The sequence below is a fragment of the Leptonychotes weddellii genome, chromosome 15 (genome assembly GCF_054177405.1).
Source record: "Leptonychotes weddellii isolate Sample4059 chromosome 15, ASM5417740v2, whole genome shotgun sequence".
In the NCBI taxonomy this organism is placed as follows: domain Eukaryota; kingdom Metazoa; phylum Chordata; class Mammalia; order Carnivora; family Phocidae; genus Leptonychotes; species Leptonychotes weddellii.
The window spans coordinates 13,889,122-13,906,201 of NC_138383.1; the positions used below are offsets into that span (position 1 = coordinate 13,889,122).

Sequence of the window (17,080 nt, forward strand, 5' to 3'; positions counted from 1 at the left end):
AGCGAGGAGCTACTCTTACAGAATAACCCTGTTTCCCTATACCTCAAGACTTCAGAGCTATTGAGTCTTTTAGAGGAAAAAAAAAAAAAAACCCTTTATAAAGCAAGAATCACCCTCCCTTCCCTCCGCCCATTTAACGGTTTGAAAACTGAAGAAGAGTTGTTTTACACAAAATATATAATGGCACTGTGATTGTTTTTCTAATAGATTTTCGCTTAACACCCCAGGGAGACAGCTAGACTTAAAAGTTTCTATTTGTAGTAGGGAAACATGCTAACAAATGTTTAACTTAAGTATTTCCAGCATGGATGTTTTCTCCATTGTTCTAGTCGCAGTCACTGATGTGTAGTCACAAAGATTTCATTAGCTCTTATGCTGCAAGTCGATATACAACCCGTTAGTGTTTCAGAGAAACACCACTTAGGTGCTATTCTTCTGTGCAGTGCTCAGATGTGCTCAAGTGGTAGTGTTAGAGCCTGCTGCCAAGGTGCTGCTTACAGTCTAAAGCCAGCTCATCTATTGTGTAACTCGGGCAGAAATAATGTGTGTTGCTGCTGTGGAATGTCTTTATGTACAGAGGCAGATGTGGGGAATTATTTAGGGAGACCTACTGAAATCGGAATTATGGGGCAGAGAACTGCCTACAGAAGATCTGTGCTCCCTTTCACAGCCAACCCTTGCTGCTGGGAGGTGGCTAGTCCACCAGGAACCTTGCATTCACTTACTCAAGTGGGGTCGTGGACAGAGTTCTGGCTAATGGAATATAGGCAGAAATTATATTCATCACTTCAGACCTGGCCCAGAAAAATTTTCTCCTTTGACTTCGGTGACCTTACTTTCTCTTGTTTCTTCTAATATTTCCCTTGCAAATGATTAGTTTATCATTTTCCCCGAGCATTTAAATATAACTATTCTGTTTTCACGCTTCTAAACTTCCTGCTTTATACTCTTAACTTGGGTGATCTTGTTTAGTCCTACAACTTCTGCTGTCACTTATTTGCTGATGACTTCCAAATTCATAACCCTGTGCTTTGACTTTTCTCTTTCCCTATTTTTCAGGCACATTTCTAAATATACTTGTGCACCTTCCTTGGAGGTAATTCATTAACAACATGTCCAAAACAGGACTCATCTTCTCCCATTAATCCTATTATTCTTCCTCCTGCCTTTGCTCATGCTAGAAGCTCTCCTCCATCAGAATGCCCTACATTGGTCAGTAGCTTCACTCCCCTCCAAAAATATTTGAGGTAAGTTCTACAGTCATTTTTGAGCCATCCACCCTCACTGACTAAACACACAAAAAGACCAAGTGCTTCTGAGTATCTCCAAAATGTCTCTCCTACATATACCTTGCTCTCTATTCTCACATTGTAGGTGTTGGCATTTTTCACCTACACAATTGCTATAAACTTCATAACTAGTATCCCTACCTGCACTCTCTTCTCTTCTTCAACCCATCTTCCACACACCACTCGTCAGAACTATTTTTCACATCAGAGTTACTTGATCTTGTCTTATTCCTTACATATGGTGACAGAGTGAACAAAAGACACTGTTGAACTGTCAGGAGAGTTTCTCAAATATTTTTAGCTGCAAGCTTAAAATTAGTACCACTTATCATTCCTTTGTTTCCTTAATCCATTATTTAAAAAAATATTTACTGAGTGCTGACTGTGTGCCAGGTACTGTATTAATCATTAGGAAGCCCAAGGTGAGCATGATAGAAAAGGCTCCTGTCCTCATGAGCTCACTCACATTCTGGAGGAGAAAACGGACAATATAAACAAGTATTCACATATAACAAATTAATAATAGAATGTAACAAGATTACTTGTCTCCTCGTCCTTAAAAAGTTATAGAGACTCTCTGTTATCTACAGAATAAACTGTGAAGTCTTAAACATGGCAGTTAAGGCTTTCTTCCTAGTGACACTTCCATTCATTCTTTCTGACCACGTGTCTTATCCTCTAACCACATCTTCTCACAATTCCGCAAAGGCATTTCCTATCTTCACACCTGCTTTTGCTCCTGCCATGACCTTTTCTTGCCTGCCTACAGTGCTCTCCCACTCCAGCGCTGCTTCATGGAATCAACTCATCCTTCAAGGCGCAACTGAAATGTCACCTCTTCTGCAAAGTATTTCCTCTTTGTCTAGGTTCCTAGGGTACTCTGTGCTATGGCACTATTTTTGGTTGCTTCCCTTTAGAAGGTAATGGCTTTAGTGTCAGGAGGTGTCTCACTAGTCTAAGTTTCTCTGGTGGATAGCACAGTCGTTGGTGTAGAGTAGAAGTGCAATAAATGTTTCATGAACGAATCCATGCTGAGTGGATGGGCTCAAGGAAGAGCAACACAAGGACTTGCGGATCCGCTTTCTAATTCACTAATCCACTTTGGCCTTGAATTTGCAGGCATCTCTGTTGCCACTGTGGGCTGTGAAATGAGTATAACTAGAACTCAAATACTGAGAAGAGACTGACATTCCTGATCTTTTCCACCTCTCATCTTAAGAATCCTGCCTGCAGCCATACTCTGGTGGTTGCTGCCTTACAGTCTGCTTGTTGCTATCAATTCTCAGCAAATGACACCCACAGATCTTTGCAAAAATTTCTTCCATCTTTAGTTTATCAGTCAGTAACTGCTTTGGCATGTTCTCGTCATGGTTTTCTCATGGCACCTGGATACAAAACACATTGCTAGTCAGCTTGTCCTACTGTTTCATATCCAGTGTGGAAGTGAAATAAAAGAGCCTGATGAAAGTCAACCCTAAGTCGCAGACTGTAAAAGTAAAGTGTGCGTAAGATCTGCTTTTGTAGAAATGGGTGGAGCAACATTCCTTCTTTTTAAACATTGAATCTGATAGAAATTTCCTTCTTTCTCCCACTTGGCTCCACAGTTTCCTACAGCCCTTCTGTTCCGTTAATGCATCACTGGCCTGAGGAAAATGGATACTTGTCCTCTGATAATGAAGTCTTGGGGCAGTTGGCAGGGATTCATGAAGCAGAAGAGCTATGACTACATTGAATTGTGACAATTTAAAACAATAACAGCAGGCACTGAAGATTTATCACTTCTCTCTTCCTCCTCCATGCTGCTCAGCTCATTGTTTATACCTCTAGCATAGCACTCTGCCTTGATATATAGCTAGTTATAAATGTGTCTGTTAAAACCACTAACCTGTAAGTCCTGGTAGACAGATCTATCTAACTTATATTTGTATCCTCTGCAGTGCTTAACACAGTCGTGAAAAGATTACTTAATAACTGTTCATTGAATCTTTGCTGAAATGCATGTCTTCACTTATTCCTTACACATGGTGACAGAGTGAACAAAAGACACTGTTGAACTGTCAGGAGAGTTTCTCAAATATTTTTAGCTGCAAGCTTAAAATTAGTACCACTTATCATTCCTTTGTTTCCTTAATCCATTATTTAAAAAAATATTTACTGAGTGCTGACTGTGTGCCAGGTACTGTATTAATCATTAGGAAGCCCAAGGTGAGCATGATAGAAAAGGCTCCTGTCCTCATGAGCGCACTCACATTCTGGAGGGGAGAACGGACAATATAAACAAGTATTCACATATAACAAATTAATAATAGAGTGTGACAACTGTTAGGAAGGAAGTGTACAGGTTGCTATGCTAAAACAAGGAGGGACTTACTTATATAAGGTGACAAGTGGAAGTCTCTCTGAGGAAATGGCATTTTAAGCTGAGATCTGAAGGAGGAGTGAGAGATCTTGCCATGTGATGAGCCAGAGAAAATGAGCTCCAGACGGCGGGAATTGTTAAGTGCAAAGGCCCAGAGGTGGGAGAGAGCTTAGTAAGTTCTAGGAATTTGCAGGCAATCAGTTATGACCAGAATATCATGAATAAGAGGGAGAATGAATGAGCTCAATTTAAAAAGGTGGGCAGAAGATATCTTTGTTATGGAGGGCTTTGAAGTAGCCATTAAAGAATTTTCAAGAGGAAGTTATATGGTTGAATTTGTGCTTTAGAAAAAATGACTGGCTGCTGGTGGAGAATGGATAGAGGGGAGGCTCTCCGTAGTTAGGAGGCTAAAGCAGTTCATGTGAGAACCTAGGGTGTGGTCTGTAGAGGTGGAAATAAATCCGTGAATACTTTCGAGTAAAACTGGAACGGTAGAGCCAACTGAATATGCCGATGGCTGAATGAATACATGTGAGTACATGTCTCACGGCTGTGGGTTCTTACGGTTGAGAGGATGGAAGCCTATTAGTGCTGATTTTACCAAATGTGGAGCTCTAGCTGCTTTTGAAAGTCTCCAGAGACAGCTGAGTAAGTTGCTGTACTCACAACAAAGAAAATGTGCTGTCATGTCCCCCTAAGCTGGTGGTAACTACTTCTGATTGCTGCGCCATTAATCGTGGTTTGACAACCTAGGAAAGCCTGTGGGATTCCCATCTTTTCATTCGGCCAGTGTTGCTTCAGAGACTCATTAATAGGACAAATTAGCCTCTATTTCCTATGCTACTTTCAGTACCAAAACTTTTCCTTAATCACCTGCTCTACTTCCCATTTTAGATTTTTAGGTAAGTTGTTTTAACCAGCATTTGCTATTCAGGGCATACCCACTTAAAAAAAAAAAAATATATATATATATGTATATATATACACACACACACATACATACATATATACACGTATGTATATACATATATCTATATATTTATATATAACTATTTTTTTTAAGATTTTATTTATTTGACAGAGAGAGACACAGCGAGAGAGGGAACACAAGCAGGGGGAGTGGGAGAGGGAGAAGCAGGCTTCCCGCAGAGCAGGGAGCCCAATGCAGGGCTCGATCCCAGAACCCTGGGATCATGACCTGCGCCGAAGGCAGACACTTAACGACTGAGCCACCCAGGCGCCCATATATTTATATATAACTTTAAACATATAAAGCAATATTACTTTCTTGTAGCAAAATCAAATATAGAACAGTACAAGTCCGTTTTGTGTTTTCTTTCGTTGACTCTTCTGCATGCCTTCCAAATCATAAAAGAATGCTCTCTCCATCTTATCATAATAACTATTTCTTTGTATATTTATTAACTTAGCAAACTTCACATGAGTTTTTATGACAGTAAGAATGACTACTAGCTTTTTCCAAACTTAATTTTGGATTTGGAAAAGGGAAAAAAAAAAAGTGTTATTGTTGAAGGCATAAGAGTTTTAAAGATGGGAACAGTATGCCTATTTGACTAATAGATGTGGGCCCCATGATTTATACGGAGAGAAAACAAATTTGTAAAGTTGAAGGACATTCATACAGTTGGCAAACTGGACGTATTCCAAGATATACATTAGATTTCATCTAATTTCTCCCTTGCTAAATTAAATCACAAAACCATGACCTGAGGTCACTAGAGTAATACACTTCAGATATGAGTCCCACATTTATTCTTGATGCCAATAGGGAGTCAGAAACTGGATTAGATAATAAGGGAAAAAATTTATTGGCAAATTAGACAAATCTCTAATAATATGACATATCAAAGAAATCTCTCCTTGGAAAGTACACATGCAAATTGTAACATCAGAAGACTAATTTCCCCTCAGTGACAGAAACGAATTAGAAGTGCAGCAGATGTAGACCCAGCACAGAGATTGGAGAGTTAATATTTCCAGGCAGGTAAGATCATCTACTAAGTCAAGTGCCAGTAAAGGATGTACATTGTCTTTTTCCTTGACGTAACTCTTCCAAACCTCCTAAGGGCTGATATGGTTCCAGACCCTTTTTTCCTTCCCATGTTCCATCACTGCTGAATTCTTTCCTAATGCTTTTGGAAAGCAGAACCTATTCCCAATTTAAGGGTTTGTTGTGGGAGCCTGCAATGGCTATCAGTAGTAACCTAGAGTTTGTGCTTCAGAGAGGGCAAGGTTAAATGTCATCCTGCCCGGAGGCTCATGTTTGGATTAAAACAGTATTAAAGAGGGCACGTTCTGCATGGAGCACTGGGTGTTATGCACAAACAATGAATCATGGAACACTACATCAAAAACTAATGATGTAATGTATGGTGATTAACATAATAAAAAAAAATCCTCGTGATTATAAAAAAAAAAATCAGATCACCTTAACTCTGCAACTCACCATTCTGTGGTTATTTCAGTCCCATGTATTCTATAAGAAGGCAGGCTGTGCAGGTCCTCTGCACAAAGTTAGTTTTCCCTTTTAGGGGGAATGACTTCTTTTTGCCTTAGGAAAATTGCTTATTCTCCTCTGACAGTCTGCTTTGTGGCATGGATTTTGGAGCATCAGGTCTCCAATGTGTAACTCATGGACTAATATGACCAAAATAACTAGGACAAATCTCAACAGACCATGTATTATAAGATATCAACTCCAGTCACAGAGAGTCAAGTAAATACTCAACTATCCTCAAAAGGGATTTGTGTAGCCCTTCCCCCTCCTTTTTCACCTGCCATAAAGTTTGCTTCTCTTAGTTTGAGGAAATCAGGTCAACCCAAATCAGGCTCCCAAATCGGAACTTCATTAGGTCGTAGCAGTTCAGTACTCAACAAAGTTCACAAGCCTCATGTGTTTTATTCAAACACTTAAAAATAAGGCAACTGAGTCTTCTGATCTTTATATAAAGATCTTATATATATATACTCCTATATACATTTATATACTTAAATGTTAATCTGTGATCTGTTCCTATGGAAGGGGAGGCTAGATACCAGGAAGACAAAGATAGTGAAGAAAGGAAACAAAAAAAGGGTGGGGGTTCATGCAGGGCTAGCCTAACGCTCTGCAGAAATATTAAGCTGCACAGGGCCAGCAGCCCCCAACTGTTTACTCTCCCAGCCTCAAATTTCAACTATCAAAGTCATCAATAGGTTAGATAACAAAGACTGATGACTTGTTTTCTCAAACGCCTTACTTGAAATGCACAAGTCGCTTCAGATGGGTTTTCTATCTCCCTCTTATTAGCATAATAGCAGAGATTAGTTTATAAGATTAGTGAGTTAATCTGATATCTCAGTGCCCGAGGGAATAAAATATAAAATGGATTAATTTCAGAGTATGACAGGATATGACAGTGATGAATAGTGGGAAATGGAAAGCAGGATAAAGTGGTGAGGTCTAACGTTTGTCAGGGCTTCAAGAGGCATATTTTCATCCAGAATGCAATCCAAAGTTTTAGAAGTTCTGATGTGATAAATTTTTCAGTGATGCTCTGCTCACAGTTTGATACACCCACACACACCCATCCTGTTACCAAGCTGAGAAAAGACATCTATAACTCATCTCTTTCTGTGACAGTTATATGTTTATGCAACATTAGGTCATTCTCTCTGGGATGTCAGTTCTCTGACATCCTGGGACAACAGGCCGTCTGATATTTAAAATAAGGAAAACTCTATCTCAGCTGTAGCACTGACCTCTGGCTCTGCTATTTCCTCTTTCCAGCACCATCCTCAGATTATTGACTCTCTTCAGCTTAGCATAAGTACCTCCGTGGGTGGCCTATTTCTGATGAAGATCAACTACTTTTTGACTTCAGTATAGAATATTCTCGTCTGTGTCTAATTCCCTAATAAGGTCAGCTAGTTCAGGGTGAACGAGTGAGTGTTGAAAGCCAAGGAAGATGGACTAGAAGAGACAGAGATGTTCTGCTGCCTCTGAGAGTTCTCCTTACACCGAGACAGGCCTGTCAGCACTGGCTTACATAGCATGATTTCAGAGGCACAGAGTTGGTCTCTCTGGTCTACGGAAATACGTGCGATGCTCTAGACAGAAACTGGGGAGAAACAGAAGAGCAGAGGGGAAATGTACAGGAAGCAGAGGCTGAAGGCCACAAAGACAATCGCCTGCTTTGGAAGAGTCCTGCTAATCAGACTTGCCTGAAATGGAAAGCAATTATAGCCAGTTTCTTTGAAAGGCCAGCTTGGGCTTTGCCCATAGCATTAAATTCTTAGTGAATTTCTACCTCATTGACCCAGGGGGGCCTCAAACTCTGAGATCAATACTTTAGTAACAAAGCTGGTGCCAGACAGTGCTGGATAGAAGGCTGGATTCCAACTGAAATGAAATGTAAAGAAGCTTTTTTGGTAATTCCTGGTCCTACTATTTTATTCTCTCTGCCATTAAGTGATATATGATGATCCCTCAGCAGCTCTGTGTGTTATTCAATCACCAGGGAACAGACCACACAGCATCTGAAGTTAGAAGTGTTTGCTTGTGCCAGTGTATCAGCTTGTTGCCAAAACGCTTCTGGCTAAATCATGTTGAGAAGATAAGCTTGTAAAGTCAGGATATGGCTGCAAAATGCCATATTTTCTCCTCTGGGAGCCCCTGAGGGTTTTATCTGTTGTCAGGACACTGTTAATTCAGTGGGAGCCTGGCTGCCTTGTACTTCAGCATTCAATTCTCTGAGATGTTCCAGGAAGAGAGAGAGAGATCAACTGGCAAAGTTTCTCTGGAAACTGATTTCAAAGTGTTCATGAGGCAATTCTAGATTGGTTCTTTTTATTAAATATGTGGTTTCCAACTCTATGTATTTAGCATAGTAGCAGTACTAGTGGGATTTATAATAAAATACTCTTGGGAATGTCATACAATTCATAGAAGAGACTCAGACTCAAGTTCTGTTTTGTTTTTTTTAAATTTTGGGCCCCCGAATGCTAATAGCAGAGGACTACTGTTGCCTATCCAATTAGCCACAGGATTTAGTTAAGGTATATCTAAAGGGTCTATTACTGCAAAGGGTGGGGTGGCAGCGGAAGAAGATTCCTTGAACACTTTCTTTGTACTCTGTGCTATTTTAGGAATTATACTATACGACCTCATTTAGTTTTCAACAACTTTAGGAATTATTATCTCTTTTACATAGATAAGAAAATTGTCTCAGAAACATAAAACTCTCCAAAGGTCACAGTTCCTAGAAGAAACAGAATTTATATGCAGGTAATGACTCAAAAACCCATGTTCTTTCCACTGTAGCTTGTTTCTTTAAAAGTTTCTCTCTCAGGGAAAATACCACAGAATCTACTGCCTGGCTTAATATCTTCATCAGAATCTGGAACTAATTTTCTAACAAATTGGCATGTAGTAGGCTGAGCAGCATGCCCACAAGCACAGTTGTGTCCAACAAGGCCGGGTGAAGAACACGCCAGGGGAGAAATAAAACCCCAGCGTGGCCAGAGAGGTTTAGCCTCTCTGATGAGTCACGGTCGGAGGCACAGCCAAATTTGGCCTCTCTTCTTTCTGAGCCAGAATAAGCTCTGCATTTGCCAGCTCTGTTGTTGGTGTCTTCTTTGTTTCCCGGAAGGCAGGGATATATGAAAACACCAACTTTGTTAAAGGAGTAATTCTTTTAAAAAGGTAGTGTGGAGTAGAAAGCACACCCCACTAGGATGCTAGAGATCCAGGTTCTACCCAAGAGAATGGGAAACAGTTTCACACCTAGTCTGGCTTGTTGAGCTGAGAAAGATTGTTAAGTCAGGGTCAAGCTCATCAGGCAAGAGTGCTGGGCGTGCATGACTGCAGGGCAGGGAAAGGTGGTACATACCACATATCTACCATTCGTTTTCTAGTCCTTCCTTCTATCTATTAACTTGATGACTTCTGGCACTGATTCAGCATCTTAAGGCCTTTGTAAAATGGGGACAATGGCAACTTCTTCATCTACAGGGAGAGCAGCTAGGCCAGCTGATCTCTTCAGGTCTGTTTCAGCTGTGAGGTTTAAGATTCCATTTTCCAGCATAAACCTTAGCACTGGATGGGCTTTAATGGGGTTAGTCACTGGTGGCTTTAAAAATGATATGACTTTTAAAAGGGCAACTGCAATTTTAAAATGATTCTGGTTTAAGTCAAAGAGATGAACAATATATCAATTCTTTCTTCATATCAGAAGAACACTGAGGAAGTCTATGAAATGGCTAAATTAATTATAGCCTGGGTTCACTAGCACAAAGAAAATTATTTAGGAATATATAGAAAGGTAGGGGGGTATTCTAAATATCTATGCAGATTTTGAGTCTTATGGAAATAACACTGTGAGAAAACAAAAACCTCATTACAGCCTTGTCTTGAGAAGAAACAGAGATGATGTTTCCTTTGTGTGAAATGTTCAATGAAGAGCACTTCTCACTGCTTTCAATACCCATGCTCCATGCAATCAATACAAAATAGGCTCAGAATTGCTTATTACAGGTCTATGGCTTACCTGGGATCACAGAGAAATTTGGTTTTCTCTCCTTCTTCTCTCCAGATAAGCCATTCTCGAAAAGAAGGATGTACAAACATACGAGTCATGTCTCTGCGCTTGATTAGGAACATGGAGAGGTTCTCCATTCTCTGCTGAAAATCCTCCCATTCTAGGGTGCCTTCAATGCTACCAGCATTGATGGCCTGGAAGATATGTTCATCAGTGAGTGGGTGCAGAGAGGCCACTGCCACATTCAGGAGAGGCATCACCCGGTCAAAGGAAGACTGGGTTGGGAACTTCATATTGCACTGGAGTAAATAAACCTCAGAGAGCGAAACAGGAACTACTTTGTAGCTAGAGCTCTTTAACACTAGATAGCCTTTCTCTATGAGGTCAAATGTGAGTTTCAGGTATAGATAGGACCCTTGACTGAGGGTCTTGAGGTGAGAACTGAGTTTGCCAAATGTAGTATTGTCCATTTTGCCATTAAGTGAAATGTTATTCTGGATCTCTGAGCTGCTGTGTATCCGGTGCAGGATGTAAGCCTGCAGATCCTGGTCTATGGCTTCATTCTCTTCTAGTCGATCCAAAAAAATCCTATGGAAAGGCAGCAGCTTGGTAATTTCCTAAAACAGATGGAGAGAGAGAGAGAGACAGAAAGACCTTCAGTTTCCCCTAACTCTTGTGATACACTCTGAGGTCCACACATTTATTCTAAACTTCCGAGTGGCCAAAGAGGGAAATATGATCAAGTATTAGTATGCATAGGTTAAAACAAATTTGTTGCACAGAGGGGACACAACTTTTCCTAACATTGAGACTTGAGATAATTTTTTATTGGTCTTCACAAAGGGTACTTTAGGAGTGATTTAATAGTCAATATTCTAAATTACACCCCTAACATAAATAGAAAGTGGAGTGCCATATAACTCTTTTGTTGTAATCTTAGTGTAAATCATGGCGTAACATCAAAGTACAATTCAATAAGAGAAATGCACAAGGACTCAAAGAACACCATATAAAAATGTGCCTTTCTAACCTTCCTAATAAGATGACTACATTTTAGTGAAGACTTTTTGGAGATGCTTAGCCTAAAGAAATACTTCTAATATGCTTGGTACCTTGGTGATCTGCTTGGAAATTATACTGGGGAAAGGTGATAGGGCTTTGTGGTTACTTATGCTCTGGATGCCATCTTATCTGCACACAGACTTTGGTCCTGCAAGTATCCTCTTTCTTCTGCATCAATTTCTTCTTCTTTACTGGATCACACAGACGAATGGCACCACAATCCCTCCCCCCAGCTACTATCCTAAAACTCTGTCCCCATTTTTAGCAAAACTTCACAGAAGAGTTTTCTCTACTTCTCTCTCTTGTTCCTCCTTCCCATTCTGTCCTCTCTTTGTTGCAATCAGATTCAACACCGCATCATTTCACTGAAATGATTCTTGTCAAGGTTTTATGTAATCTCCACCTTGCCTGGATGAGGCCTAACCTGTGTTTCCGGCTTAGTCCTCTCCCCTGAGCTCTCATTGTATACGTTGGTCTACTCGACATTTACATTGGAATGTTGTATAGACAAACTTCACATGACTAAATCAGAACTAATGAATTTTGCCCCCTGCCACAAAACCTTCCCATGTCAATGAACCGCATTACCACCAACCCCACCACCAAATTATAGGCCTCTATGATCTTTCTCTTTTCCTCATACTGGCATTTACCCAATTGTGCACCAAAATCCCATGTTTTGCTTTTGAATCTTCTCTCTTGACCACCCCACATTCAGCCCATCATTAAGTCCTTTTGATTCTCCTTCATAGTATAGTCCAAATATGACCACTTCACAGGGTCCCTACCATGACCACTCTAGTCTAAGCCTTTCCCCTATACTGCTCCTATTCTCGATCCCCTACCTTTTATTATCTTTGTGGCCAGCAGCCAAAGAAATCTTTTAAAAAGGTAAATCAGATCTCATTATTTTGCCAGGCTCCTGGGAGAGGGCTTTCCCATGGCCCTATCTAAAATAACTATAATTCCCATTTATCTGTTTATCCTATTTTATTTGTCTTCAGAACACCAATACTACCTAAAATTTTAATATATGTTTAATTTTTCACTTAGTTTTTGTTTGTGTTCCTCACTGGAATATAAGCTTTATGAGGGCAGGGATATAGTTTGTCTTGTTTACTGCTCTATCTTCAGCTCCTAGAAAGTGCCTGACACACTTGGAGTACTTCAGAAATGTCTGTGGAAATAATGAATTATCAAATATGAGGGTTCTTTTTTTTTAAAGACCTGTGAATTATTTCACTGTCAGAGCTGAATGAAAATAAGAAAATTCTTTGTCAAAGTGAATGAAGTATCTGGGAAGTTATACAGGTCTTGATTTATGAGGACACTGAAATTTTGACTTTGTAGATTAATATGTATAGTAGTACATATTTTTTCCTGTCCTTTGGCACAGCTGAAAAGTTAAAGTCATCTGCTCATCAAGTCATACTTAAAATGTCTTTTGACTCTGCGCATGGCATTATGTAAAAATACAAATGAGGATAACATCTCCTAAGCATACATTTAGTAAAACTAGTCAGAGATTGTGTTCCTGGAAGTTTCTTTTTTTCATCCTTCATTTTTAACAATCAAGTTACTGACCAGTAACAGTAGATTACATAATTTTTAGTTGTAAAGATGCATTTACATTGATTCATCCACATTCTTTAATTTAAATTACTTTGAGATTAACAACAAACATCTGCAAGGTGGTGGCCAGCATTATAAGTATAGTTTCCGATTGAAGAAGGCAGCAAAGCTAATTGGTCAACATGCAGAAATACTACTAAGTCCCTGGGAATGGGGAAAAAGAAGGAGAAACTGTTTTCTGTACACTATTAATTATTACAAGTGGGTTGTATCGAAATAGTGGGATAGGTGTGTAATATGTGAGACTTTGATGTTCAACAAACAAGGCAATGGTTAGGCAAAAAAAGGTTGCGAAACTGTTCCAAACCAAGTATGAATATGTAAGGAATAGGGGATACCAACTCAACTACAACGAGAACAAGGTTTTATGTAACCTTGTGAGAGATTAGGTGAAGTTATTTATCCTTAGCCCATATGTCTTTGCAGGCTCAGTCCCACATTTCTAGTCCTTCTTCTAGGCCATTAAGTGATCAGTGAGTGAGGATGGAAGGTAAAAAAGATAAAAAAAAAATCTTATCTCCCAGTTGTAGTACATTTAATCTAAAGCCTTAATGCTGCCAATATTTCTTAGAGGACGGCATACACCGTCCTGTTATAGAAAAGTTGTCTGAGTTGAAGCAGAGGCGGGAAGGAGAAAATCTGACTCTAAATGGCAGACAGAACTGGGTTTTACATGGCATTACATGATAAAAAAAAAAAAAAGTAAAACAAAACTCAAACAGCAAATTAGAGTGTTAGGGATATAATTTGCATTGCTGTGCTCAGGACAAAGTCTAGAAAAATGGACCTTCTTTTCATGTGATTTTGAGGGACACTTTATCAAAACTTATCCAGAGCAATGGGAATGGGAATCTGAACTAAGAGAGTCATACACAGAGACTGGACTGAGATCATCTGATCTCTCACTCTCAAAATATACTCTTTGGGAATTATTCTTGCTAGTGCTCTAGGACATGGTAGAGGTTTAAAAAAACTCATCACTAAGGAACAAGGATCTAGAACTTTTTCTGTTTAAGTACTCTCCAAGAGAAATAATATATGGTCCCAAAGCAAACAAACACATACCTGTAAACTGGTCCTAACTGTTACAATTAGTTTGAGCCAAGAAGGAAATTTTCCAATCATTTTACTCAGAAATGAAACAATTGTGTCCCCATAATCCGGTTTGTGAAATTCTGCTTCATTTAATCCATCAATTAGGATGATGAAATCTTCATCTGGGATTTTTCTCTCTGAGACAGAAAGAAACAGATTACTTAATAATTACCAAGTGGATAACTGAGTTCTTTTTGGGTCTTTGATCACGTATCTGTTTGGGGAAAAAAAAAATTAGAAAAGATCTCTTATGTGTTTACTAAATGCTCAGGGTACATAATTTATTATAAAGACAAAGAATAATTCATCTAGTGAATTCATTTTGTTTTTACCAGGGGTGAAAGTTTTGTTACATCTGTAATGTATGAAGTGTATGTATCATCATCATCTCCCCCATGTTATCATTTGTGAGACAGCCTGACCATGACATTTGTGAAAATTTGCACATGGAAATTCATTTTTCTCCCATACTTGAAAATCCTGAAAAGAATGTGTTGGTTTTTTCTATCTGATAGCATTTAAGAGAACAGAGTCACATGTTCTTTTGGGAACCACCCCCCCACCGGCGCCCCCACCAAAAAGGTTTAATGTGAAGTCCAAAACAGTATATATGACTTGATGTGAATGTGTAGTGGGAAGGAAGGGTGTGGAACAGAGAAAAGGAATCCCAGCCAACAGAGAGATCTCAACTAGGCAGGTTGGATCCCAAGATCTTACAGAACTAGCAGCTTCCTAGACTATACCTAATGCAGCTTCAATGGGACCAGACACTTGTATGATCTTCCCAGGAGGAAGGAGTCAATGGGAAAGACAAATGCCTGCCAGTTTTGTGTTTAGTTCCCTCCTGAACTCTATACTCTACTCTCCTAACTTGATAAAATCCGTTGATCTTTAGGGTGAAGCTGTAGAAAAAGGCTTGGTGGGTTTTCAGGCTTCCACTCTCGTTAAATGCTTAGTGATTCTTGAACCACAGTGAACAAATTAGAGATTTAAAAAACCCCAGGTTGAATGCACACGTTAGTACAAATGAATTTTAAGTAAGAAGTAAAAATCACTACATTTGACCCTAAACAACATGGCTTTGAATTGTACGGGTCCACCTACATGTGGATTTTTTAAGAGAAATACAGTACAGTACTGTAAATGTATTTTCTCGTATGATTTTCTGAGTAACTTTTTTCTCTAGCTTACTTTATTGTAAGAATACATTACATAATACATACACCATACAGAATATGTGTTGACTATGTTATCGGTAAGGCTTCAGGTAAAAAAAGGGCTATTAAAAGTTAAATTTTGGGGGAGTCACAAGTTGTATGCAGATTTTTGTCTCTGTAGGTGTCGGTGCCCCTAACCTCTGGGTTGTTTAAGGATCAAGTGTGGTTAGTATGACTTGACAGGTTCTTAAGGGAGGAAAGCAGGGGGAAGAAAAAAGTCACTGAATACCTGAAATGGAACACAGGTTACATCTGAGGAGGAAAAGAGTAAGTTGGGGACAAAAGGAAAAGTCTGTGGACTTCTGTACAAGATTGGCTCTTTTAAAAGAGTCAAGACCCAGGGCGCCTGGGTGGCTCAGTTGGTTAAACGACTGCCTTTGGCTCAGGTCATGATCCTGGAGTCCCAGGATCGAGTCCCGCATTGGGCTCCCTGCTCGGCAGGGAGTCTGCTTCTCCCTCTGACCCTCCTCCCTGTGATGCTGTCTCTCATTCTCTCTCTCTCAAATAAATAAATAAAATCTTTAAAAAAAAAAAAAAAGAGTCAAGACCCATCAAAAATACATATTTTGGTTTTCTATTTGAAAATATGCAGATTTTTTTCATGATTAATAAAACTTACTATTTTCCCCCCAAAGTACAAGCTTTATATTTATAGCAACTTAATTTCAATATTGTAAGGACTATAAGTCAGTTCTCAAATTATTAAGAGTTTTAACTATTACTTTCAACTGGTGACTTCCTGAAATGAACTATGGATTCCAGCTCTATTAACAATGATTACTAATGAAATGACATCCTTGATGACACAGTACTAAGAAAAAAATATTATTCCTAAGAATAGGGAAGGCCAAAGAATTAGGGAAGAGAAAAAAGTTGTTTGGAACTAATGGACTGACCCACAAAAGTGGGGGCACCATCACCTTGCCCCACCAAGTGGTGTGCTGAAGCCATCCTGTACTGGTCCAGGAGAACCCACTGCAGTATTTTTAAAAGCTGATTGTTAAGCAGCCTGGTAGCCTGAAATTAGCCGAGGTGAGAATATTTATTTACACAGTGGAAACGAGCAAATACTACAAGCTCTCCTTCTCCAGCTGGCTGTTAAAATTTTATCAACACACCACTGCCTGCCCAACTTCAATTATACCTCCCTTAACTTCACCCAGACTCCTTCATCAGAAAGCCAGGATCTTCCAGTGGAAAAAAGTCTGGTGATAATGCATCTGCTGGGATTTTCTTTGGGAAAAACATTTCAAACACATTCTTAAGCATAAAGATCAAGAACATGCTCTAAATTGTTATCTAGACATTTTAATGAATGAAATAATTCCACTGCTGATAAAATCAAATTTTCTTTTACATAAATTCCCAGTAGATTATATTATTCTTGCCAAGAGTAAAGCAGACAATATATCATTTCTTTTTTTTAAAAAAGGAAATATGTCCCACTTAAGATTAATTATATTGTCCTCAATCTTGGCTATTTTTTCCTTTTTTTGGAGATTTGCTTCCTTGAAGAATTTAGAAGTCACCTATTAATATAGGTGATATGAAGGAAGTATCAAAAATATTTCATCTGTTGTTGGCGGGGATGCGGAGAAAGGGGAACCCTCCTACACTGCTGGTGGGAATGCAAACTGGTGTAGCCACTCTGGAAAACAGTATGGAGGTTCCTCAAAAAGTTGAAAATAGAGCTACCATACAATCCAGCAATTGCACTACTGGGTATTTACCCCAAAGAGACAAATGTAGGGATCCGAACGGGTACGTGCACTCCGATGTTTACAGCAGCAATGTCCACAATAGCCAAACTATGGAAAGAGCCAAGATGTCCATCGACAGATGAATGGATAAAGAAGATGTGGTATATATATATATACAATGGAATAT

At 39.3% G+C, this 17,080-nt stretch overlaps 1 protein-coding gene across 1 annotated transcript in view; it reads right to left on the reverse strand.

Annotated features, from left to right (window-relative positions):
* The window catches only part of TANC2 (tetratricopeptide repeat, ankyrin repeat and coiled-coil containing 2), a 318,672-nt gene that overhangs the window by 51,737 nt on the left and 249,855 nt on the right, over positions 1–17,080 (reverse strand). The window contains exons 13-14 of the mRNA XM_081805955.1: positions 13,947–14,113; positions 10,197–10,804 (exon numbers count right to left, since the gene is read on the reverse strand). Coding sequence (XP_081662081.1) covers positions 10,197–10,804; positions 13,947–14,113 — 775 coding nt within the window. The remainder of the gene's footprint in view (positions 1–10,196; positions 10,805–13,946; positions 14,114–17,080) is intronic.